This window comes from Magnolia sinica, chromosome 3 (assembly GCF_029962835.1).
Source record: "Magnolia sinica isolate HGM2019 chromosome 3, MsV1, whole genome shotgun sequence".
Classification (NCBI taxonomy): Eukaryota; Viridiplantae; Streptophyta; class Magnoliopsida; order Magnoliales; family Magnoliaceae; genus Magnolia; species Magnolia sinica.
The window spans coordinates 98,617,485-98,642,695 of record NC_080575.1 but is presented as its reverse complement, the minus strand read 5'-3'; the positions used below and the strand labels follow the sequence as shown (position 1 = coordinate 98,642,695).

At 38.9% G+C, this 25,211-nt stretch overlaps 1 protein-coding gene across 1 annotated transcript in view; it reads right to left on the bottom strand.

Moving 5' to 3' along the window:
- LOC131240370 (transcription factor MYB4-like) overlaps positions 1–16,108 on the bottom strand; it is an 82,435-nt gene extending 66,327 nt beyond the window's left edge. The window contains exons 1-2 of the mRNA XM_058238553.1: positions 15,808–16,108; positions 14,873–15,002 (exon numbers count right to left, since the gene is read on the bottom strand). Of these exons, the coding sequence (XP_058094536.1) occupies positions 14,873–15,002; positions 15,808–15,940 (263 nt within the window). The 5' untranslated portion in view covers positions 15,941–16,108. The remainder of the gene's footprint in view (positions 1–14,872; positions 15,003–15,807) is intronic.
- Positions 16,109–25,211: the final 9,103 nt, after the last annotated feature.

The following is a 25,211-nucleotide window of genomic DNA, read 5'->3' as shown; positions in this document are numbered from 1 at the left end:
AGTCAAGTGGCCCACTCGACCAGTCCAGGACTAACTTAATTCAAAGTCCAGCGAGCTATGATTTTTTGGGTCCGAGGTGCTCGACCAGTCGAGGGTCCGCTCGACCAGTCGAGCAGCCTGCTCGACCCATCGAGGTTACGCGGATTCGTTTTCGAATTTTACACTGACTGCGGATTTTTGAGACGGTTTTCGCAGAGGTGCGAAAGGGAAGTTGCCTAAACTATAAATAGGAGTCCTTAGGGCTTTTCTATGGTTATGGGAGTTATTCTAAAGTGTGGGCAAAGGGTTTTCTCTATACATCTAAAGGGAAAAGGTTAGTATATTGTTTGTAATCTTCATTTTTCATAGTGGAAGTTTGCACCCATGGTTTTGTACCCTTGTTAGGGTTTTTCCACGTATATCCTGTCTTGTGGTTTCGTTTGGAATGCTTTGATTCTTCTTCTAAATTATATTTCTTTCTGTTTATCGTTTGTGGGTGAGACCGAAGATTGGATCTCGATTCACTAGCGTTGTTGGCGTGCTGTGCAATGGAAGATTCTATTGGTGCATTTGTAGGGCTTTGATCAGGAAGCTTACGCAAAACCTCCTTCATCATACTATAAATGTGGTTGTTGGCTTATTTTTATTCCTCCACTTTACCATGCACATTGATATCTTCGAGTGGATCCGTACTATGGCGTTAGTGTTGTATTTGATATCTTAAAACTAATCAGATTCTGCCTGGATTTTTTCACAAAACTGCGAAAGTGCGGAATTTGTTTCCGATTTCGTTTAGGATTCTTTCCAATTTTATTTGGATTCTTTCTACAACTATATATATGAATGTAAACGGGATTGGGAGGTATTCTAAGGAATTTTAAGACTTTCTAAAAGGGTTCTAGGGTTTCTAAAAGGGTGGAGCAAGAGAGAGATTTAAGGATTGCTCAAGTCTGATAAGTCCTTCCTCTTTATAATTTCTGCTTTCATAGTGAAGATCTGTCGCTTTGCGCTGTGGTTTTTTTCCCAAATGGTTTTCCATGTTAAATCTTTGTGTTCTCTTGTGTTTGCTCGGTGCTCTTGGATTGTTATCCTAGATCCATCTCTGTGTGATTTCGCAGTCCAAAACCCAACAGTTAGCCTCGTCCTCGCACTATGATCGACTTTCTCTAATGCCAATTTATGTCGATCCAACAAAAAAAAAATGGATACAAGCAAAAAATTGAGAGAAAAATGAAAATTAATTATTTTTATTGGAAATAAACACTACAAGAAATTTTACTTTTACCTACGAAAAATTTCGTAGGTAAATGATATTATTTCGTAGGTAAAGAATTTTACCTACGAAATATTACGTCGGTAAATTCGTTGGTAAAAAGCCGTGGCTAAAGACTTTTACCGACGCAAAAATGTCATCGTTGGCAATGGGAAGACTTTTACCAACGAAATTAAAAACTTTGTTAAGACTTTAGCTACGAAGTGTTAAAACTTTTCCCTACGAACATTTCATAGCTAAAAACTTTGTTAAAACTTTTACCTACGAACATTTTCGTAGCTAAAAACTTTGTTAAAATTTCCACCTACGAATTTTTTCATAGGTACAAACGGTGTTAGGACTTTTACCTACGAGCATTTTCGTAGCTACAAACTTCATTAAAACTTTTACCTACGACATGTTTCGTAGGTACAAACTGTATTAAGACCTTTACCTGCAAATGTTTCTGTAGCTATAAACTTAGTTGAAACTTTTACCTACAAACGGTTTTAAGACTTTTACCTACGAACGTTTTCGTAGCTACAAACTTTGTTAAAGCTTTTACCTATGACATGTTTCGTAGGTACAAACTGTATTAAAACTTTTACCTACGAACGTTTTCGTAGCTAATAACTGTGTTCATACTTTTACCTACAAAATTTTACGTTGGTACAAACAGTGTTAAGACTTTTACCTACGAAAGGTTTCGTAGGTACAAACTGTGCTAAGACTTTTTACCTATGAAATTTGACGTAGGTAAAACTGTTGATGAAACTTTTACCTACGAAATGATTCGTAAGTAATAAAATGTGAATGAACCTTTTACCTGCGAAAAAATTCGTAGGTAAAAATGTCGATGAAACTTGTACCTACGAAAATTTTCGTAGGTAAAAGTATCTTTTTTTTTCTTTTTTTTTTTTGCAAAAATTCTTGTTATACACCTGTTACAATATATTTCATTATATTCATATTTCCATTTTTCCAAACAAACATAAACTACATCCATCCAAACACAAATCACATCCATACATACACAAATAGTCTTATCCACATTACATTCATCCACGCACAAATACATATAAGTTTAACATTCTTATATAAAATAAATCATAAATAAAATATGACAAATCACAAAGATGAAGGCGGAGGTGGTGGGGCATCGATGGGTAAGTGTGCAGCGAGAACCTGTAATATCTCGTGCATCCGTCGCTCATGCTCCACCTGCATATCCTCCATCCTCCTCTTTTGCTCCTCCCTCTGCCTCTCCTGCTCCTCCTTCTGCCTCTCATGCTCCTCCTTCTGCCTCGCCAGTTGGTCTTTGATCTCGTCGACGGCGCCCCGTAGATGTTGAACCTCTTTCTCTGCGATATCAGCTCGGCGTATGGCGCTCTCGCCAGCGACAGATCGGCTGGATGCAACTCTAGCGGGTGTCATGAGCTTGGCACCATGGCCAAGCCCACGCACATATCCAGAACGTGTGCCAAGCACCTCGCTCAGGATCTCTGGCTCACTCCGCTGAGTACCATCGGGAGTGGGCTGACTGCGTATGGCGTCCATCGCCGCCTGTGATGAAAACATGAATTTTCATAACAAATAACATTATTATAATTCAATGCAATTAAATTTTACAATGTAACAATTTTTACCCAATTCTCCCTGGCTGTAGGATGTACCCAAGATCCCGTCGCCTGCCGACAATGAGTCTCTCTGTAGAAGTCTACTGGTCCGGGCTCCTGTCCAGTGACGGAATCTCGCTGCACAATCAAAATGACAATAGAGCTAATATAAATACATGAAAAAATATATCAACTTAATAATAACCAGTAACTTCTTATCATGTCGCGACGAAGTTGTACAAATTACTTTGAACCAGCTATGTGGTTCACTTCCAACTTTCCCCTGTTCGCAGAATTTATTTTGCTCCTCTTCTGAACACATTATTCATAATATATTATTATTAATTAAAAAATTTAATTGTTACCTTAAGATATCGTAAATATGTAAATATTACCTGAAAAGACTCAAACGAAAATCTCTCACAGAGTATCCGCCAATCGTCAATGGTCACGTGCGGCGGTGCGGTCAATACGGCCTCCTCGAGGCTCCTGCACCGCTTGTACCACTGGTGTAAATCACTGCGGTACTCCTTAAACCGCTCCTTGATCATGTCGTCGACGGCATGGGAAATGTATGGAACACTCAAATCCAAGACAAATTTATCCTGTAATTTTGTAAATAATGGATTAAGGTAATAAACTTATTAAGAAAATAACTTAACCATAAATGAAAATTTACAAAATAAAATTTAATTTACTAAATTTTACCGTAAGGAGCTGACGGATGTGCTGCTGCACATCATCTGTCACGTCTACCCAACGGGAGGTGGTGGTAGGGATCAGAGATCGACATAAGACACCGACCTCCGATGTAAACAACCTGGCATTGTCCCCAACAGGTCTAAGGCATGAACATTTAAATAGATTATATGAAAGCATACTATCCATCTAACCTTGAACTGTCCAAAATGGGACAATTTGAGCGATTTCTATGCCACCAAAAACACACTTTATCTATGTATGGCCCCATAGAAATCCTCAAACGGGTAACTAATTATCTAACTTACAAATCACAATTACAAGTCACAACTATAAACTAACTAATCACAATAATAATTTAAGATAAAAAAATGTAATATACAAGTTCATTAAGGTTTGCAAGGATCATTTTAGGCAACAGAAGGCAATGGAATAATATGCACATTGACAGAAGGCAATGGATTTACTTAACAACCCCAAGAAAAAAAATGGGATGAGCCCCATCAGGATGCATTGACATTCCAAATACCAGCCCTCCTATATCCAATCCTGAAAAGGATGTAACGCCTAAATTAGGCCCATCCACTCATTTAGCATGATACGACAATATGGACATTAGACAGCTAATGGCATTATTCATTGTACTGGTGTGGCCCACCTCATAAGTTGATCAGCCTAATTTTCTTACCATGTTATCACCATCATGGTGTGGTCCACCTTTTGTGGCAGCTGGATATTCCACGTATGTCAAACGTTGACGTGTACATATGTATCTTGTGCCTTAAAGGGCAGTTTGAAAGCATGTGCCTACTGGCGCAGAGGGCTATATATATAGAAGACCGAAATGCATGTGCCTACTGGCGCAGAGGGTTGTGTGGGGCCCAGAGATATCCCTGACAAACCCACTCCCTCCTTTAAGTTTTTAAAGACCACAGTAGGATAGTAGGGAAGTGGATTGTGTAGGGTGTAGATATTATGAACAGGTTGGATGATAAATAAACATTACTGTTGGGCCTATAAAGGTTTCAACGGTGGAAATTATTATCCCCACTGTTTACTGTGGTATGATTCATTTGATCTTTGGATATTCTCCTATTTTGGGCTCAACCCCTAAATTAGATAGAAAAACGGATGGACGGGCTACATAGACCACATACATTCAAGGTGGGCCTAACTGAATTTACTCAGTCCGGTAAAAGTTGATCAACTTGATGCCCCCACTCTAGTTGGACCATCAAACGTGTAAAAAATTATAAGAAAAAACTCCAAAGCTAACTGATTAGGAGAAAGGACGCCATCACTAATCATTAACTTATTATCGTATTAAATTAATAGATTATACTTTAATAATTACGGTTCTTGGATCCATTTCGTTGACGAAACAAAAAGGCAAAGAGCAAAAGAACAAAAGGGTAGTATTATTGCCTATCACACGCATGCCATTTTCTCTGTACACGTGCATTAAATGTACCCCACCCCAAAAGGCCCAATTTGTGACCCTCTTTGAATATGGGCCAGACCCAGTAATCAAATTGAATGAAAGATCTTAACCGTCTATTTGGTGGCCATAGAATGGATGGTTAAAAGGAAAAACACTCAATATTTACAAAAAATTGTTCACTAATCAGATGGTTATAATCCTCCTACCAACTTTTACATTTCTTCTGTACCCTACCATGGTGGGTTCAATGATTTGGACGGTTGGGATTGTGGTATGTATAGACAAAATTTGCAAAAGGCATTATCAATGATAAATCCGCTCCCATTTATTTGTACTACAAAAGGTCCAATCAATGATCTCGATCGTCCATCATTTGTATCTCACCTCTGATTGTTGAGTCTCTTAAAAGTCACTATGATCTAATGATCCTAACCATCCAATCAATCTAAAGAAAAAAAATGGATGGCCCAAACTAATATAATAAAGTACATTGAATGGTCAAATAATGTTTATGAACCGATCATCATCTGTGACCTACTTTCGATTGTTGATCCCTCCCAATAATCAGTTGATGAGGTCAACTTTGACGATGGGAAAACACAAGTATCAGCTTCATCCAAAACGTTTGTGACCATAAGAAGTTTTTAATGGTTAATCACCACTGTTTCCTGTGATGTGGGCCAACTGAAAGTTGGATCTAGTTCAGGATGTACATATTAGTCATTTTGATAATGTTAAAAAATTAGTCATTTTGATGTAAAGTTGGTTTGCTTTCTTTGCATATCTTTCGGGCTTTGTGGAAGAGAACGAGAGGAGCTTAGATAAAGGGTTAGGATTTTTACCTTTCGAGCTTTGAGGAAAAGGACGAGAGGAGTTTGAGTTGGAGCCCCGATCACGAGTCCACGCTGAAAATTGGGTTCCCGATCACTGAGAGGAGAGAGAGAGAATGCGAGAGAGACTGAGGTGGCTACTGACAAATATTAAATCAGTAAATTTAAAAGTGTAATCTAGAATACGAGTAATTAACCCTTTCAAACACATGGCACAGAAGACATGCACCGGTGAAAATTTATTATTATTATTATGTAGTGAATTGAAGTCTTTGTTAATCATATGTGGGCCCACCTGGGCTCTACATGTAGATTTACACTGAAATAATGTTATAGAGAAGTTGTAGTGGATCATGACTCTTATTTAGTGATTGCTAGTTGTAAAGGGAAATAATGTAATATATGTGGTGGACACGTCCTTTGGATACCATACATCGGTTTTAAAGACATGTTGCAATCTCGTGGTGCAATCTCGTGGTCTATCACATGGTACAGACAACAACGATTGCTTGTGCGGGAAAATGATGTTTTCCAATAAAATAGACAAGAGGTTGTACAGTACCTTCAGATTCTCGGCTTATTCTATGATGTTGTGTGTGGGGCCCGCCGTGATGTAGGGTCCAAATCCACTCCGTACATAAGGTGCATCTCTTCAATTTAACACCGTTTAATAAAAATCAAGCCGACCCAAAACATGTGTGTGTCACTCCACAGGATAAGGCTGGGACATTGACACCCACCATTAAAACATTTCAGATTGTGTTTGGGCTCCACCGTGTTTTACATATGCCATTCAACCCATGAATAAGATTTATCCCATCCGGATGAATGAGTACTCCAAAAATCAGGCCATTTCAAAACTGAGGTTGGCAATACCACTTGGTTTTACAGGGTTTTGGGTATGATTTTACATGTTGTGGCCCCACCAACGCTTTAGATTGGTCTGATTTATTTGGATCTAAAGAGGACGTGAGGATTGCATATGATGGAAATTTCGATGCCGGCACTTATCATTGCATGATGCCATTTGATGAGTCCAGTTCACAAGATAGACCAGATTTCTCTCTGAGATAAATTGCTTACTGCACAACACAACTTTTAATGTGTAGAACTTCTTCGTGCCCACCATGATTTTTGTGTTTGATTCACACCGTCCAACAATTTTTTAAGATAATTTTAAAGCAATATCCCAAAAAGGAGTTACATCCAAAGCCCAAGTGGACCACACCACAGAAAAAATAGATTGATACAGTCCATCCATTTTTTTCTCATATCTTTTAGGACATGTGACAAAAAAAAAAAAGAAGAAGGGGACTGAAGTGAATTTAAAGATGATGTATGTCTCACGCCCTATTCAATTTCAACGCTCACTCACCATACGATCAGGTCAGATCATGAGGAGGTGGGCCTACCAAGCCAACTGAAAATTGTAATTCCTCTTTCATTTTTCTAAGTTGAAACTCAAGTGAAAATATATGTACCTGAAAAATCTTCACTCCCATGGACTTGAATTCCTGTAATAACTCTAGCCTGGAAGTGTTGTTATCATTGAAGGGGAGAGGATGCGTGAGAGAGAGAGGGCCGAGAGAGACAGAGAAAGATAGAGGATGCGTGAGAAAGGACCGAGAGAGAGAGAGAGAGAGAGAGAGAGAGAGAGATAAGCGAGGAGTCGCTGACGAAGACGAACGGACGCGGATTTCCAATTTTGCACAAAATTCTGTGTGGGCCCTACTTAGTTGTTTGTGTGAAATCTAACCCCTCTATCCGTTTTTTAAGATCATTTTATGACGTGGGACCAAAATCTAGGAGGATAAAAAACTCAAGTGGGCCACACGAGAGGAAACAGTGGATAGTTAGTGACCACCGTTGAAATATTTATATGTCTATAAAAGTTTTTGACGATATAATTTTTTTCATTTTTTCACTTTATCTGAGTGAAAATGACCTTATAAACGGTTTAGATGCTGTAAACGGTTTATATGGCATATATACAGCAAGGTAGAGCCTAGGAAGGTTGCAACGGTAGGCATTCCATTCCCCACTGTTTCATCTCCTATGGCCCACTTGAGTTTTGGATCCTACTCATTTTTGGTATAATAGCTTAAAATGAGGTCAGAAAACAGATGGACGGCTTTGATTTCTCACAAACATCGCAACGGGCCCCACCTAGAATCCTTGCGCCGGAAGTCATGCGAAAGGCTTCCGCTGGAAATCCGCCCTAGGCGGATTGGTTACTCCCGCTGGCACCGGCCCTGTTGCTGGTGGTCGGTACTCTATGGGACCCACCATGATGTATGTGTTTCATCCATTCCGTTCATCCATTTTTACAGATCATTTTAGGGCTTTATACAAAAATTATAGAGATAAAAATCTTAGGTAGACCACACCATAGGAAAAAAAACAATGATTGGATATCTATCATTAAAATCCTCCTAAGGCCCAGTGTACTGTTTACTTGACATCCAATATGTTGATTAGGTAGTAAAAACCCAGATGAAGGGAAACAATAAAAATTGGCCTGATCCAAAATTTTTATGGCCCCCAAAACATTTTTAATGTTCAACGTTCATTCAACACTGTTTCCTGTAACGTGGTCCGGTTGAGATTGAGATATACCTCATTTTTTCTTTCATGCCATAAAATGATCTATAAAAATAGATGGACAGAATGGATGAAATACATAAATCATGGTGGGGCCCATAGACCACCGACAACCAGCCAATTGCTGGTGGCAGGGGGAGTAGCCAATCCGTTTCCATCACTGTGACAGTGGGCGTCTCTTGGACGCCCTACGTCAGTGACGTCACCAAGTTTTGTGGCCCCACTATGATATATTTGTTATATCCACACCGTCCATCCATTTTGAGATATCATTTTAAGTCATGATCAAAAGAATGAGGCAGATAAAAATCTGTAGTGGACCCCACCATAGAAAACAGCGGGGATAGTAATTTCCACTGTTGAAACTATCTTAAGTCCCACCATAATGTTTATTTGAAATCCAACCTGTTCAAAAGTATAAAAATACATGAAATATGAGAAAACACAAATATCATCTTCATATAAAACTTTTACTGCCTTTAGAAGTTTTTAATGGTGGGCGTCACTGTCCCACTGTTTTCTGTGTACTGGGGTCCACTAGAGCTTTAGATTTAACTCGTTCTTTGGATATTGCCCTAAAATGATCTCTACAAATGGATGGAAGGTGTGGATTAAACACATACATCATGGTGGGGCCCACATAGCACCAACCACTAGCCATTGGCTAGTGTCAGGAGAAGTAGCCAATATGTTCCCCTTCTTTGTAGTGCGGTCCATTTAATCTTTGGATATGATTTATTTTTTGGATAATTCTCTAAAATGATCTCGAAAAATGAATGAACGGTGTGGGTTGATCCTAAATTTTCGGTAAATCCAAAACTCAAGTAGACCATGCCACACGAAACAATGTGAAATAATGATTTCCACCATTAATACCTTCCTTGGGCCCACAATAATGTTTATTTGTCATCCAACCTGTTCATAATATCAAAAAGATATGAATGAAGAGAAAACACAAACATCGGCTTGATCCAAAACTTCTATGGCCTCCAAGAATTTTTTCAATAGTAGAGGTTCAATCACACTATTTCTTGTGGTGTGGTCCACTTGAGCTTTGGATATGATTCCTTTTTGTTCTTTAGATCCTAAATCATCTGTTAACATGGATGAACAGAGTGGATAAAATAAATAATTAATGGTAGACCCCACAAAGTTAACTCAGGGTAATTAGTAAATCACCTAAATAGAGTGGAGAGGGGTTTCCTTTCATAATCATATATTGGGTTAACCTAAATGTGATTAAGATATCCAACCCACTCATTATGTGTGTCCCACTTGGATGAGGGGTCAGACCAAGTTTCAGCCGCATCCAAAACTCACATGGGCCCCACCAAGTTCTTTTATATTTTTTAGGATGTCTTCACATGGTTTTAGATGGCATAGCCCACCTGAGTTTCGTATACGGATGATTTTTTACATATCTCATAACCTGAAGGGGACACATTAAATTCATGGTGTTGATGTTCGACACACATTATGATGGGGCCCACAAAACTTACATCAACACTTAGGTTCTCATGAGGTCAATAAAGTTGGTCACAATTTTGACCAAAATATTTGCCCCATTTTACTGTCTGGTCTATTCACTATATTTTTCTGATCAATACTCAATTTCACTAGTTATTTGTCCCGATCAGGTTACATATGAAAAAGATATTGAGCATACAAGATTGATCAACAATTTTAATGAAATTTGATTTAAACATTTAAAGTTATTTACTCTTCAATCTAGACTGATTAGATTTTCCAAAAATGGTTGAAGGTACAATTAGTGGATGTGCCTAATAATTTAGTAATTTTTTTTTCATACATAAATTTTAATTTCCATTTAAAAATAACATTCTTTTATAAAATGTATATTTTTGAAAACATTTTAACAAAAAAACATTTTTATTATAAATTATTTCAAAAAAAAAAATTTAATACAAATTCTGAATTTTTATTTTCAAATTTTCAAAATATTTTCTCAATAATTTCAAAATGCCAATTTTCTTTTCTTCAAAAGCATCATTTTATTTTCAAAATTTTTCTCAAACATTGTTAAAATTTTAAACTTCTCAATATTCTTTTTCATATGATATTACAAATCATTTAAATATTACTTTTTAATTATAAAAAGCATAAAAATTTCCACTCATATGATATAAAAACTATATATATGAGTAATGCTCACACACAACTAGTTGGACAAATCAAATTGGTCCAACTAGCTGTGCATTTAATAGCAAAAAATTACTTTCTATCCCAAGTAATATACCACATGTGAGATCCGTAATATCAAGTTTTACATAAGTATGATAGAAATTATATGTCAAAGATCCGGCCTGTCCATTAAATAAGGCCTATTAATTATATTTTATCTATTAAAATTTAATAAACGATCATCATCAATGAAGCCACAAATACAAGTTAAATGTATACGGCTAAAATGAATTTCTAATAGCTCCATTTTTTTTGTAAATAGATATCATACCATTAATCATTAAAAATAATAATTTATGTCCTTCACACGTTTAAAAGAACTCCTACCTAATTAATGGACTAGATTTCATTTACATTTACTGCATGCATAAATATATTACATGTGTGCAGCTTCCTAATTCATCCCATTTTCTCTTGAAATCCATTGCCTATTTTGGATATCAACTAATGTTAATAAATCCACTTCAACCATTAAGATGACACACTAAAAATCTATGCCTAATGTCCAAAAATTAGGGGCATACGTGATTCAGGTGGGCCAAACCAATGAAAATAGTTTGGAGAGTGAGTTTTACTTGTACATTGTTTTCAATCATGTGGTCCATTTGAACCATAGATGATGCTGATTTTTTAACCCATGGTTCTAACACCGGGTGACTCACCGGATGGTTGGGGTGGATTTCACTTTAACACTAAAGTGGGGCCACCACTGGTGTCTACTTTTCCTCTTAAAAATAACTTTTCTTAATATTAAATAGCATTAATTGGTCCTTGAATTCATCAACTAGTTGGACGAAAATGCAATGTCCAACTAGTGTGTGTGAGCATTTCTATATATATAATAAAAACAAAGGATTATTACCAATGGCTTCTGTTTGTCGGTAAAAACATTAGCGACGGTTATCTGCCGTCGGGATAAATTTAAATATTTATTTCTACCGGCGTGGGAACCTTTTCCCGACGGTTTTAGTTCGTTGGAAAAAACTGACATATTTTGGCGGAACCTTTTTCCGACGGTTTAAGTTCGTCGGCAAAACAATTATGCCATGGTAGGAACCTTTTCCCGACGGTTTTAGTTCGTCGGCAAAACTGTCATACTTTCGGCCAAGACGGGAATCTTTGGTCCCTGGCGGGAACCTTTTTCCGACGGTTTTAGTGCGTCGGCAAAACTGTTATACTTTCGGCCAAGGCGGGAATCTTTGGTCCCTGGCGGGAACCTTTCCCCGACGGTTTTAGTTCGTCGGAACAATTAACATGCTTTGGTAGGAACCTTTTTCCGACGGTTTTAGCTCGTCGGTAAAACGGTCCTGCTTTGAGCTACGAATTAATGGGATTTATTCCGACGGTTGATATCCGTCGGAAAACATATTTTTACCGATGCCTGTCCGTCGGTATTTACATCCTACCAGATTTTTTCCGACGCTTCAAGTCCGTCGGGAAAACACTGTTACCGACAACATGCTTTGCGTTGATTATAAAATTGTATAGGATTTTTGCCGACGATTGATGTCCGTCGGTAAAAACACATTTGCCAATGAAACTATTTCATCGGTACTAACAATGTACCAGATTTGTGCCGACGTGTCATGTCCGTCGGGAAAAACACTTTTATCAACGAAGATATATTTAGTTGGTAATTAGATCATACCAGATTTTTGCCGACGGTTTATGTCCGTCGGGAATAACACTTTTACCTACGAAAATTGATTTTCGTTGATAAAAGAAAATTTTTCATTTTTTTTTTTCAGAAAATAAAAATAACCATTACCAATGAAAAGTTACGTTGCTAAAAGTTTACTTTTACCTACCAAATTATAATTTTCATCGGTAAAAGTAGACTTTTCCCTACGAAATTAGGATTTCGTAGGTAAAAGTAAACTTTTACCAACGAAAATCATTTTCGTTGGTAAAAGTCATTTTTACCTACGAAAAAAAAATCGTAGGTAAAAGTTTCGTCGGTAAAAAGCCTATTTTTTGTAGTGAAAGTTGATTATTACACTACATATAAGTTGAGGTTTCACTCACCCAAATACGAGAGAACTTTCAAAAATCAAGAGATCTCACAAAACAAAGGAAAAATGCATTAATGCCCTATTTTACTTCAAGACTTGCATTTATAGAGAGAGGAGGGGGAGATTTGCTTTAGAGAAGAGAGAGACGTTGAAAAGAGTAAACAGAGAGAGAGAGAGAGAGAGAGAGAGAGAGGGGCGTTGAAGGGGTGGGCGGGCTTTAAATGGGGTGGGGCCAAGGCAGTCGTTGGGCCCCACTCCAAAGAGGCTGCCTACTCATCAAGCCCGTGCGCTGAGAGGGTTCACCAAATTGAAAATCAATGTCAGGTTGATGCTGACCAAAGTTTTGGATGAAAGTAACAATTAGGCCCGGAGGGTTTCATGAGGTGCTTCATGTGGACTGTTCAGTTTTTGGAGTCACATTACATATGATGAGTTCTTAAAAAAGTTCGCACGAGTTCCATATTAACTGGCACGCAGCTGAGCATTCGAAGACACACACGAATTTTATCAGTAATTGCATTTAAATAAGAATTCAAAATAGATATCTCCACATAAAGTGTATCTCTTTGATTTCGTAGGAAAGGTTCTTTTATTCCCTGGCCTGGCCATTACCTATACCTAACCAGGCCATTTCGTGTTTTGTTCCAGTGAATCATAGATCAAATGATTTATCTAATTTGAAAACGAAAATACTTTATTTTCATTCCTATGACAAGTGTTATTTTTTATTATTCTTTGCTTTTCCTTTTATTGTCAGATGGATGCTGACCAAATATTGGTGGGTAAGATGACAACGATACAACTGAAAACGGAGTAGGAGATGTTGCTCTTGATGGTAGTTTGATGCTTTTGGTGGCTCTGGGTTCACCAAAATCAATGGATGATGTGGCAGTAGGGCAATGGCCGCAGCGACGCATAACAAAGGAAACACAGTGGCAGCACTGTTCGCGGCCAGTGGGGCTAAGCAGAGACGGACGAGGGGCCAGTGGTGGAAACATCAAAATGCAATTTCCCTTCCACCAACTGTTTTACAGCTTGAGTCTTCCGATTCCGGTCCAGGCGTTTCTTCAAGTGGGTGTGCCAGACGTTTTTTATCTCATTATCTGTCCGTCCTGGAAGCCGAGCTGCAATTGCTGACCACCTGGAATCAAGTGAAGAACATGTAAGAATTCGCTATGATTTACTCCTAATCTTGTCTAAGAGGTCACATTTTGTTGATCTTAATGAAGATTATGGCTTGCAAGAAATATCATATCATGATATTTGGTGCCACCAAATGCAAAATTGTAATAGATAATTGATGTAGAGCTGGTCACGGACACTTTCATATCCAAGATGGACCAGAGAAGGCAGAATTGGAGGTGGAATTGATTAGGACCCTCAGAACCCTAAAACAGACATATCTCACTGACAAGAATGAGTTAACCCTAAAACAGACATATCTCACTGACAAGAATGAGTTATTCAACGTACTATATATGATTTTGAGGTAGGAGAAGCTATTTAGTTGCCCAACCCCGCTATACTGGGTTGCCCATGCCGAATTTGCGAGATTCCATCAGATCGACGGTCGAAAGTCCATTTTAAATTTGTTTTTACTATTTATAATAATTTTTAGTTCGATCATAATAACTCTTGATCCTTTGAGCTTCATGCCAAACATAAAAAGGGCTTAGAAAAAATAGGAAAAAGAGAATAACGTGGTTAGGCCAAATTGGACTGGCCGAAAACCATGAAGTCTAGTAGAAATCATGACCGTCTATAAATAGCAAGTTTACTATTTATAGTAAGGAGTTTTGAGTTGAAGTTTGATTATGAAACTTTGCTATTTTTTAATTTATTAGAGTTTATTTCTTTTTCTTTTTTTTTTCATGGATTTGAGGAATCTCTATGAGGAGTCCAAAGAAGTTCCGTGGATTCGGAGTAGTTATCCCTAAGGAAGACGGTGATCGACTTCATCACGTCCATCCCTACGTCAGTAATACAAGTCGCTTGTGTATAATATCCAGTTGGCATGCAAGCATTCGGTTGCACCATAAAAAATCAGCCGATTGAAATCAATGTAAAGCCGAGGGTTTGATTCATACTTCAAAATATGTTTGTAACCAGTTGATCTTGATGCCGCGCGTGGTCCACCTTTTTATACCCCAATGTCTTGATACAAAGATGCCCTTCAATTGATGATTTTGGTGGAAAATGACAAAAGCAGAAGGGAAAATGGTACATGGACCGATCTATACCTATTCCCAAGCAATTCATGTAATCTGTAAATTGTTTCTTCTTCTTCTCTGCTGAAGTTCCCTCTTTTGACGTCTGGTCGTAAGTAATTTATCCATCGGAGTCTGCAACTCTTCCCACACCTTAACAAGCCTGGAAATCATAAGTTGGCAATAACATCAGAATCTTAGTTTTTTTTTTTTTTAATCCCAAAGATTGCATGAAATTAGTTTAATGACTTCATTAATTAGTTCATGGAACTTGTTTTTATTTTCACAGGAGTAACAAAAAGAGCCTTTTGAGCAGATCTAAAGATACTAAATTCGTGGAGAATTTGAAGAAGATTCTTGAACTTAATGAAAACATAAGATCCATCTTTTATGTTGAAAATCACCTTGATTTTCATTGAAAGTCTATCACCAAAGAGAATCTCAGACTCCATATAAATTAGTGAAGTTACATGAAAACATACAAACCATCTTTTATTTTCTAAATCACCCTTCATTTCATTGCAAATTCACTACAAAAGAACTACAGAATCGATATATTTTGTGACAAATGAGGAACAGGAAGATTTTCTGTCTGCGTGGCAGACACATGAGAGGAGGTCCAGTGGATCCAGACCACCCATCTTGTGTCCTTGTCTTGAAAAATCAAACCAAATATATGATCCAATCCATACAAATGGTCTCCTTCAAATTGAAGGCTAAGATGAAAATGGCTTCAACAGGAGAAACCAATGATTAATTAGGACCGTCCGGTTGGTATGATTTTCAACCAAAACGACCCAAATGAAGATTGCTTCATTGCATCATCCCCCATAAAGAAAACTAAGCTATTAACAGGTCCTACTACATGCATGGGTCATTTTCCCCTGTGTCGATCAAAGCATCAAAGAAGTCTTATGTATTATAGATCTAGACTATCGAAAGAGACCCATTTCAGAATTCGAATTTACCGGCTTTTTTCGGAAGCGCCCGCCAATTCCCATGGCCATGCCTTTGAATGTAGGCTACTAATATCTGGTCCTCTTTTGGTGTCCATGGCCCCTTCTTCAATCCCATATTCTCAGAACAAGGTGGTCTTACCATCTTTCCAATATCAGGATCAAATCCCACAAGTTCAAGACACCTGCATCAGATGGGCATTGGTATTTATATGCCAGAAACCCATATGAAAACTTGCAACAGCTAGTCCAAAACAGCATTCAATTTGAAAAGGGATGCCAGAAATTTCTCAGAGGAGGGAAAGAGAGTCTTGGAGGTGGCGGCTATCAGATTTTTCTGTGTTTGCTTAGCAGAGATGGGACTTACAGATTTCATTCAGTGTCTTTTTGCGTTAAAGAAAGTGCGCCCATGCAAGAAGAAAGATAAACAATGACAGCAGCCTATAATGGCGGAAACGGATTGGCCGGCGGCTGGTGGACCACACACCACCGATGTGGCTGGTGTGTTGACGTTACCAAGTTCTGTGGGTGCCATCATGAGGTATTAGTTATATCCAAACCGTCCGTACACTTGGTGAACTCATCGTAAGCCTTGATCCGAAAAATAAGATATATCCAAAAATCAAGTGGACCACACTGTAAAAAGCAGTGGAGTATTTAACGCCTACTATTGAAAACCTTTCCATAGTCATCAATATGATATTTGTTTTTCCTCCTCATCAAGGTGTATGTGATCTTACGAACAGATTGGATGGAAAGTAAATATTACGTTAGATTCTATTAATGTTTTAACGGTGAAAATCATTGTTCCAACTGCAATTTGTTATGTGGTCCACTAGGGCTCTTTAGGGCCTGTTAGGCTGGGCGGATTAAGAGGGATTAGGAGGGATGGGATGATAAAATTCCGGGATATGCCAAACGAGCCAAACAGACCCAATGAACTTGTCTCGGGGTATAGCAAACCCATGGATCTTAAACCAATCCACTAACATCACCTTCATTACCTTAAAGTTGATCCCATCCCTCCTAATCCCGTTCAATCGTGCCTGGGGCGTGTTTGGTTGGATGGATTGGAAGGGATTGGAAGGTAAAATCCCGGGATATGCCGGGCGTGCTAAACAGATTCGGTGAACTTGTCCTGGGATATAACAATCCCATGGATCTTAAACCAATCCACTAACACCACCATCATTACCTTAAAATCCATCCCATCCCTCCTAATCCCATGGGATCTGTTAGGCCAAACAAGCCCTTAAATTATTCACTTTTGGGATCAAGATCTAAAATGATCCCGCCAAATGGGTGAACGGTGTAGATACGATAAATACATCATTGTGGGGGTCATGTAACTTTGATCTCTTTCGAACCATTGGTACAACTTGGAGCTCGAGGAGCGTCAGCGCTCATCTTTGCTAGGGTTGTACATGAGCCAAACTAGCTTGAAAAGCTTGCTCGGTTTGGCTCAATCTAGCTCGACTTGAACGATGATTCGAAGTGAGTCAAGCTTCATATGCCCCGCTCATTTCGAAAACAAGCCAAGTTCGAACATAATATAGCTTGACTCAACTTGACTTGAACCCGGCTTGCTTGAAGCTCGAGCTCGGCTCGACTCAAATATATATTATATATTATTATACTTAAAATTTAAAAAAAAAAAAATAGAACTTAAAGCATACCCTACCCGTCCGGCCCTTTTTTACCATTATTCTTCCTTACCCCTCTCTCTCTCTCTCTCTCTCTCTCTCCCTCTCTCCGTGTGCCAATCGCCCAAGCTTGACTCAGCATTTGCCCCGACTTAGCTCGCCTTGACTCAATACACTATCTCGATTCAAAAGGTTTGGCAAACAAGTCAAGATCCAATAGTAAGATCAAAGTCGGCCTCGAATCAAGGAGAGTGAGTACGAGCTGGGACAAGCCAAGCCAAGCTTGACTCATTGATTCAATTCGGCCCGCTGTACAGCCCTCGTCTTTGCGCGACACATACTAAACCAGTTATCTCGCTGGTGTGTGGTACACCAGCCACTTGACATTGATTGATGTCACCCACGTATGATCTCAGTCACTTTCAAACATGATCAGAGACGGCGTTCAATAAATCCATCCGCATCTGGCCTACCAAACTTGTCGTTCCCTTGACTCACCAAATCTGCTCCTGAATTACTGAACTTGACAGTAGGGAGTCGGCTACTGAAGTGACGTCACCATATTTTTTGGGCCCACCATAATGTATCTGTTATATCCACACCATCCATACATTTGGAGAGATCATTTTAGGACATTATACAAAGAATGAGGCAGATCCAAAGTTCTAGTGGACCCCACCACAGAAAACAGTGGGGACAATGATGCCCACCATTGAAACCTTCCTAGGGCCCACTATGACGTTTACTTGAAATCCAATCTCTTTATAAGTTAACACGGACACAGAATAAGGAAAAACACAAATATCGGCTTGATCTAAAACTTCTGTGGCCCAAAGAAGTTTCTAATGGTATGCCTTTAATCCCCACTTTTTTCCGTGGTAGGGTCCACTTGAGCTTGGATATGCCTCATATTTTGGATCATACCCTAAAATGATCTCTCCGAATGTGTGGACGGTGTGGATACAATGCATACTTCATGGTGGAGCTCACAGAATGTGGTGACGTCACTTCAGTAGCGAGAAACGGATTGGCTCCTCCCCTGCCACCCGTCAATGACTGATAGTCAGTGCTATGTGGGCCCCACCATGATGTATGTGTTTCAACCACGCCGTCTATATATTTTTCTAGATCATTTTATGCTATGAGACCAAAAATGAGGTATAACCCAATCTCAAGTGGACCACCTTACAGGAAACAGTGTTGAATGAATGACAACCATTAAAAACTTTTGGGGATAAAAGTTTTGGATTAAGCTAATCTTTGTTTTTCCCTTCATCTGGGTCAGTATAACCTAATCAAAAGATTGGATGTCAAATAAACAGTACAGTGGGCCTTAGTAGGATTTTAATGGTGGGTATCCAATTACCATTGTTTTCCTGTGGTACAGTCCACCTGAGATTTATATCCCTCTCAATTTTGGGATCAAGCCCTAAAAATGATTCTTAAAAGAATGGATGAAACACATACATCATGGTGAGCCCACAGGGCACCGACCACCACCGGGCAGGTGGCAGGGGGATTAGCCAATCCGTTTCCAACATAAATGGTATACCAATTTCCTACTTTCCTGATTTGATAGGATTGGGGTAGGCAATGCCTCCATAAGAGATGCGATCAAGCGGAAGTGGACTGGCTGGTGTACCACACACTACCGATCTGGCTGAAGTGGGTACGTGTCGTTCCAAGACTAGAGCTGACGCTTTTTGAGCTTTGAGTTGTTTAAACCGTTCAAAGGAAATCAAAGTTACATGCCCCTATTTATTATATCCACATTGTTCATCCATTTGAAGAGATCATTTTCAAGTAAGATCCAAAAAATGAGTGATATCCAAAGCCCAAGTGAATGACGCCAGTAGTTTTTACTGTTAAAACATTCATAGGGTTCAACATAAGGTTTATTTTCCATCCAATCTGTTCACAAGGTCACAAAGACCCTGATGAATAGGAAAATAAAAAATCATATTGATCCAAAACTTCTAAACTTTTATGACCCTAAAAAGGGTTTCAATGGTAGAAGTTCAATCCCCCACTGCTTTACGCAGCATGGTCCCGTTGATCTTTGGATCTGTCTTATTTTTTGGCCTTAAGCTTTCCAAATGAATGGATGGTTTGGGTATAACACATACCTCATGGTGGGACCCACAAAACTTAATGACGTCAACACACCAGCTAAGTCAATGGTGTGTGGTACACCAGCCAATCCCCTTCCCCCAAACCCATCCTTGATATGGTCCAATCAAATCTTCCCACATCCATATCCCTAGGTGGAGCCCTAGGTGTAATCAAGAGGAATACTTGGTAACCAAATCACTTGAATTACTTATAGTAATCCCACACAGTGGAATTTAAAGGACCAAAATTCAACATCTTCTATATATAGAGGGCAGCTTTAGAGCTTATTAAAGGCACAATCATTCTCGGAATGGGTGGAATCGAACATACTACTTCGAATACGTGCAATTATGGCTATTATGAGAAAAATCATTATCCTTGAATCATAGATAAGCAATAATAAGAGTCGGCTTGTATAGATTTTTGTGCAGCTTTGGCTCATCACCTCGTCATAAAAAATGCCTTTATGTAAAGCATGTTTGAAAATTGTTCACTTGGTCCCATCTCTAATAAAAATATATAATCCAATCAAATCTCACCGCATCAGAGCATCAGGAACTTTCCTGGTGATTCAGTCAGCGGCTATCCACTTCCAAAGTATTGATTGGATGTATCCAACCGTCCATCTTCTGAGTAGTGTGGTCAACGGCTTGGGTTCAGGTAGAGTCCTATAGTTACCATAACCAGACTAATTGAGTTGGCTCTTTCCAGGTCAGGATCCTTTCAGGTTCGGGTCTCGTTCTACAAGACTCAGACTTGGATCAGCTTGAGTTCCAGTACCCATAGGGTGCCCATCGAGCCTTTGGATCTAGTATAGTATTGGTTTGGGAAAAACAATGGCATTTATGTGGCAGCGTGCCCAATGGATGAATCAAATTGCATGTACATGTGCTACTTTGCATTTGCATGCATAGTGTGTAGTAAGAGTCTCTTGCATGCGTGTAGGTTTAGAAAAAAACTTCACTTGTTGCTAGAATCAATATTAAATTAATACATATAACAGTGTTATAAAAATTAATTGACCTAACCCCAATCAGCTGACTTGACCCGGCCCAATTTGATTTTAACTGGGTCCAAGTTGATGGACCTGACCGGACCGGCTAGACCCTCGTAACTGGGTTTGGATGGTGAGACCCTGACTGGAACCACTTTGTTAACGTGTCCAAAATTGGAACTTGGACCCCTTAAAATTAGGTGGCGCCCCATGTTGGTACAATTGACAGCCCTACTTCTGGGTGGTATTCTGAAATGCCTGTTATCCATTGATGATTCTGAATGGACATCTCAATCATTTATTGGATATGAACCATTGAATCTTTCTTTTTAGTGTTTGGAACTCGCTTTTACATATCAATCGTCAAAATCACCTGTTTAGATTGGGCTTCATGGTTTGGCTGGGACAATGCAGAAACCGGATATTGGACGGTTCTGGTCATTTGACGATCTCTCCTTTTCATGTTTTGGCTCGTGTAATGCAGAGACCAGATATTGGACGGTTCCGGTTATTTGACCATCTCTACATCTTCATTTTTTTTTTTTTAAAGATCAATACATTCATACCAAAAGGAGAATACAGCAGCTATACAGCCTTAAACTTTCGAACAGGCCTGAATTGGATGGGCCCACCTATCGCAAGATGAAAGGGAAATTGGACAGAAAACTGAGACAAAATCAGCCCACCCGCAGGCTTCCCAAACCAATTTTGTGAAGGAATAACGAATCTCGTATAGCTGGAAGGAGATCACCTAATGTTCTGTACTGGTAGTCTACTAGCCCGTCACTCCCAATTCGTGACAGGCCATCTGCAGCAGCGTTCGTCTCCCTAGGATTATGGCCGAAGCGCACCTCCAAAATGTTCTTTAGGGACTTGATCCTAGTCCTCCAATACCACATGGACTAGGAGGATAGAATAGAATTAGGGAGGGCAAACACCACTAATTTAGAATCACTAGCCACCTCTACTCTAGTGAAGCCGAGATTCCTGCATTGGGTGAGACTATCTAGGATCACACCCTGATCTCAGCCCGAGTATTGGAACCGAATCCGTAACCAACGGCAAAAGCGAAGAGAAAATCTCCCGAGCTATTTCTACCGAGACCCCATCCTGACCATCTCTGCATCTATGCCACAGTGGAGCAACGTATAGGTTACAGAGAGAGAGAGAGAGAGAGAGAGAGAGAGTTACAAAGATAACTTGTGGAACGGGTCACATGTGCACAGAGAAAAAAGAATTTCTATGATTGAAAAAATCCACAGGTGGGCCACACCAACATACAAGTGCAACCCACCCAACAAAAGGAACGGCGTAGTAATTGAGCCAGGCCTCCCATGGAACGGGGTAACCGAAATCCTCTGCAACATCCGTTTCACCTAGACTAACTGTGTAAAACATTCAAGCTTTTTGGGTCCACCATGTTGTAGATGTGAAATCCACTCTGTTTGTCAGGTCTATCCTTAATGCTAGGGCTGTGGATAAAAATCAGTCAGATCCATATCTCAGGTGGGCCACAGGGAACAATGGAGATGGGTCACAACAACATGGGTTTATCTTTCTTCAAATCCATTCATTAGGTGTGGCTCATGAGGATGAAGGGAATATACAAATCTCAGGTGGGCCATAACATGTGAGCTTAGAGAGTTTTGATGTAGCCCATCTTAGTATTTTTTTTTAATGGGGACGCTCTTTTGTATTTACAGTGATCATAAGGGTTTACATTAGGAACAGAGTCGATTTCACACACACACACACACACACACACACACACATATATATATATATATATACATATACCATGGTGGCTCAAAGAACAAGTGTTTTAGACGATTGAGTCCCCTCGCATGCATGCCAGCTGACACGTGTTAACCCGTATGTCTTTTCTTCCGTAATTTCGTGATCGAAACCAGTTGCAAGAAATGTGGGTTAAGGGACAAGAGTAAAACAATTTAAAAGTACACGGATTAATCGGTGACCCTGCCAGAGGTGGTGGTAGAATTTAATTGTACAATGTGCAGCCGTCATAAATGAGGTAGTGTAATTTACGTGGCACACAAAGCAGCTTTGAAAGTCAACAAGTCAAATAGAGCCATGCTTGACAGTGACAACTACTCATCCCAATTAAATTCCATCACATTGGGTCACCACATGTGTCAGTACTTAATCTATGCCAAGTAGTATACACTGACAAGGTCAATATCAAATTAGCTACCGAAGTGACATTCTCTGTGAACCCTACCATGATGCATGCGTTGTATTCACACTCCAAAACAGTGATGGTTTTATGGCATAAGAAAAATAATGAGATAAATGTAAAGTTCAAGTGAGCTCACAGTAGAAAACAATGGGGATAGTGGCATCCACCATTCAAAACTTCTTAGGGGCCACACAAGTTTCCGATCAAGCTTATATTTTTGTTTTCACTTTGTCTATCTCCGTGTTAACTTATGAATAGGTTGGATCTAAAAAATACATCATGGTGGACCCTATAAATGTTTCAACGGTTGGTCTGACTGATACCTCAGTTTTCTACGGTGGGTCCACTTGAACTTTATATCCATCTCATTCTTTTTCTCATGCCATAAACAGATCTCTATATCCATCTCATTCTTTTTCTCATGCCATAAAAAGATCTCTACAAATGGTTGGACGGTATGGATATAACACACGCATCATGGTGGGGTCCACAGCTTGGTGATGTCACTTTTATGAATTGTTTGTGTGGTTGTACCGTTACTTTTATGAATTACTTTTGTGATTGTAATTTCCACTTTTATTAACTGTTTATGTAGGTTTTTTACTGCTACTTTTATGAATTATTTATGTGGATTAGATTGCCACTTTCATAAATTGCGTGGCTTTGAGATTGCTATTTTTATGAATTTAACAAAAGCATACCTTGGATTAGTGGCTAACTTGTCTGATGAATTTCATCTTTGATATATTTATGTCCCTTGAGGTTTTCAAGATAAATTCTGTATTTTTATCCTTTATTTGGACTTTTTGCCGAAGTAGCTTTTCTCAGGGTTTTTTTTTTTATTTTATTTTTTAGTTAGCTTGTTAGTACACTCACTGTCAGTTCACACTTCAGTGTTAGCCACCCCTACTAGGAATCAATAACACAACCTCAGACCTCAGTGTTGAAACGAGGTATCTTTCACTCAGTCTCCCACTTGAGCTACGGATCCGGATGTTAGCTTTTCTTGGGTTGAATCATTTTCATGTATCTATAATTAGACTTTTGATGGAGAAGATCTCTTAGTCCGTTTAGTTACTATCAATTTGGAAGGCCCACTAGTCGAAGTAATTTCTCATGAATGAATTACTTGTAAATTACACTAATAACAATTAGGCTAATCCTACATTCATAGCACATGGATTTTACTGAGTGGCTAGTCAATATGGCTCATACCTCAAAATATTTTACCATCTAGTTAGTACATTATAGGTCATCCTCATGCCATTTGGATGGGCATTTCATGTATCCATGCATTTAAATAAGACTTAGGAGTTAATTACTTATCATGCTATTACGTTTATTGATATATGTGAATACATATGTGACCTATGGTGATGTGCATGAATGTTTTGGATTTACTCTCAGCAACTATATTAGGCATCATGTATGAACTATATGTGTGAGAATTTTGATTTTAATTTAAGGACTTTACTTGATTAATATGTCATGCACATCATCTTATGGGTATGTCTTCACTTTGAAGGCCACTTACGCCTTTCAATTAACATATACAGATAATTCGGGCGTAGTGCAATATAATGGCATGCTCATGAGTGCTCTCGTAGAACTTGGTGGGGAGTTAGATGGTCAGAGTGCACCGATCTGGCATGGCTGAGCGATAGGAGCTCAAGCCAATATATTCTTAGCCTTTCTGTTTGATATCTGTATTCCTCATATATTTTAGTTGTTTATGGTTTGTGTGGTCCCCTTGGGCACCTTTTGGACTCATGCATTCTAGGTATTTGCCATGATATTCTAAGGATTAGTTATCTCGCTTATCTCTTGATACCCGCCGTGTTCATGAATGCTACTCTAATTTTTGTTTATGGGATAAATGATAATCTGACTATGTAGACACCTGGGAAGTACACCTATGTGCAACTTTCCCTATGTAACTCTTGAATTTTCGTTGTAAGAGTATTATAATCAAGCAGAGAAAACTAGGGCACCACGAGAGTTTATGTCAAAGTACTCATCCATTGTTTAATTAACTACCTCGAATTCAGGATCTGAGTCCTCATACTCGAGTGGCGCCAAATTTTAAGGTGTTACATTTGAGCTAAAGATGCTTCTATAACTTGTTATCTGGTTAATAAGTCTCCCTGTACAGTTATTGATTACAAAAATTCTAAGGAAGTATGGAGTAGTCAGGCAGTTGATTATTTGAATTTGAAGATTTTTTTTCGTTGTGATACTTACTATCATGTATCGTTTGTTGCGAGAAATAAACTAGACCAAAGAGCAAACAAATGCTTCTTTGTTGTCTATGGTGATAAGGTCAAAGGTTACAGGTTAGACTGTGCTTCATGAATTATCATTATTAGCTGGGATGTTAAATTTGATGAGGGTTCTTTTTCGAAAAGATGAGCAAAAGAAAATAGAAAAGTCAATTGCTGAGGTGGAATTAGACAAGGGTATGACACTTGAG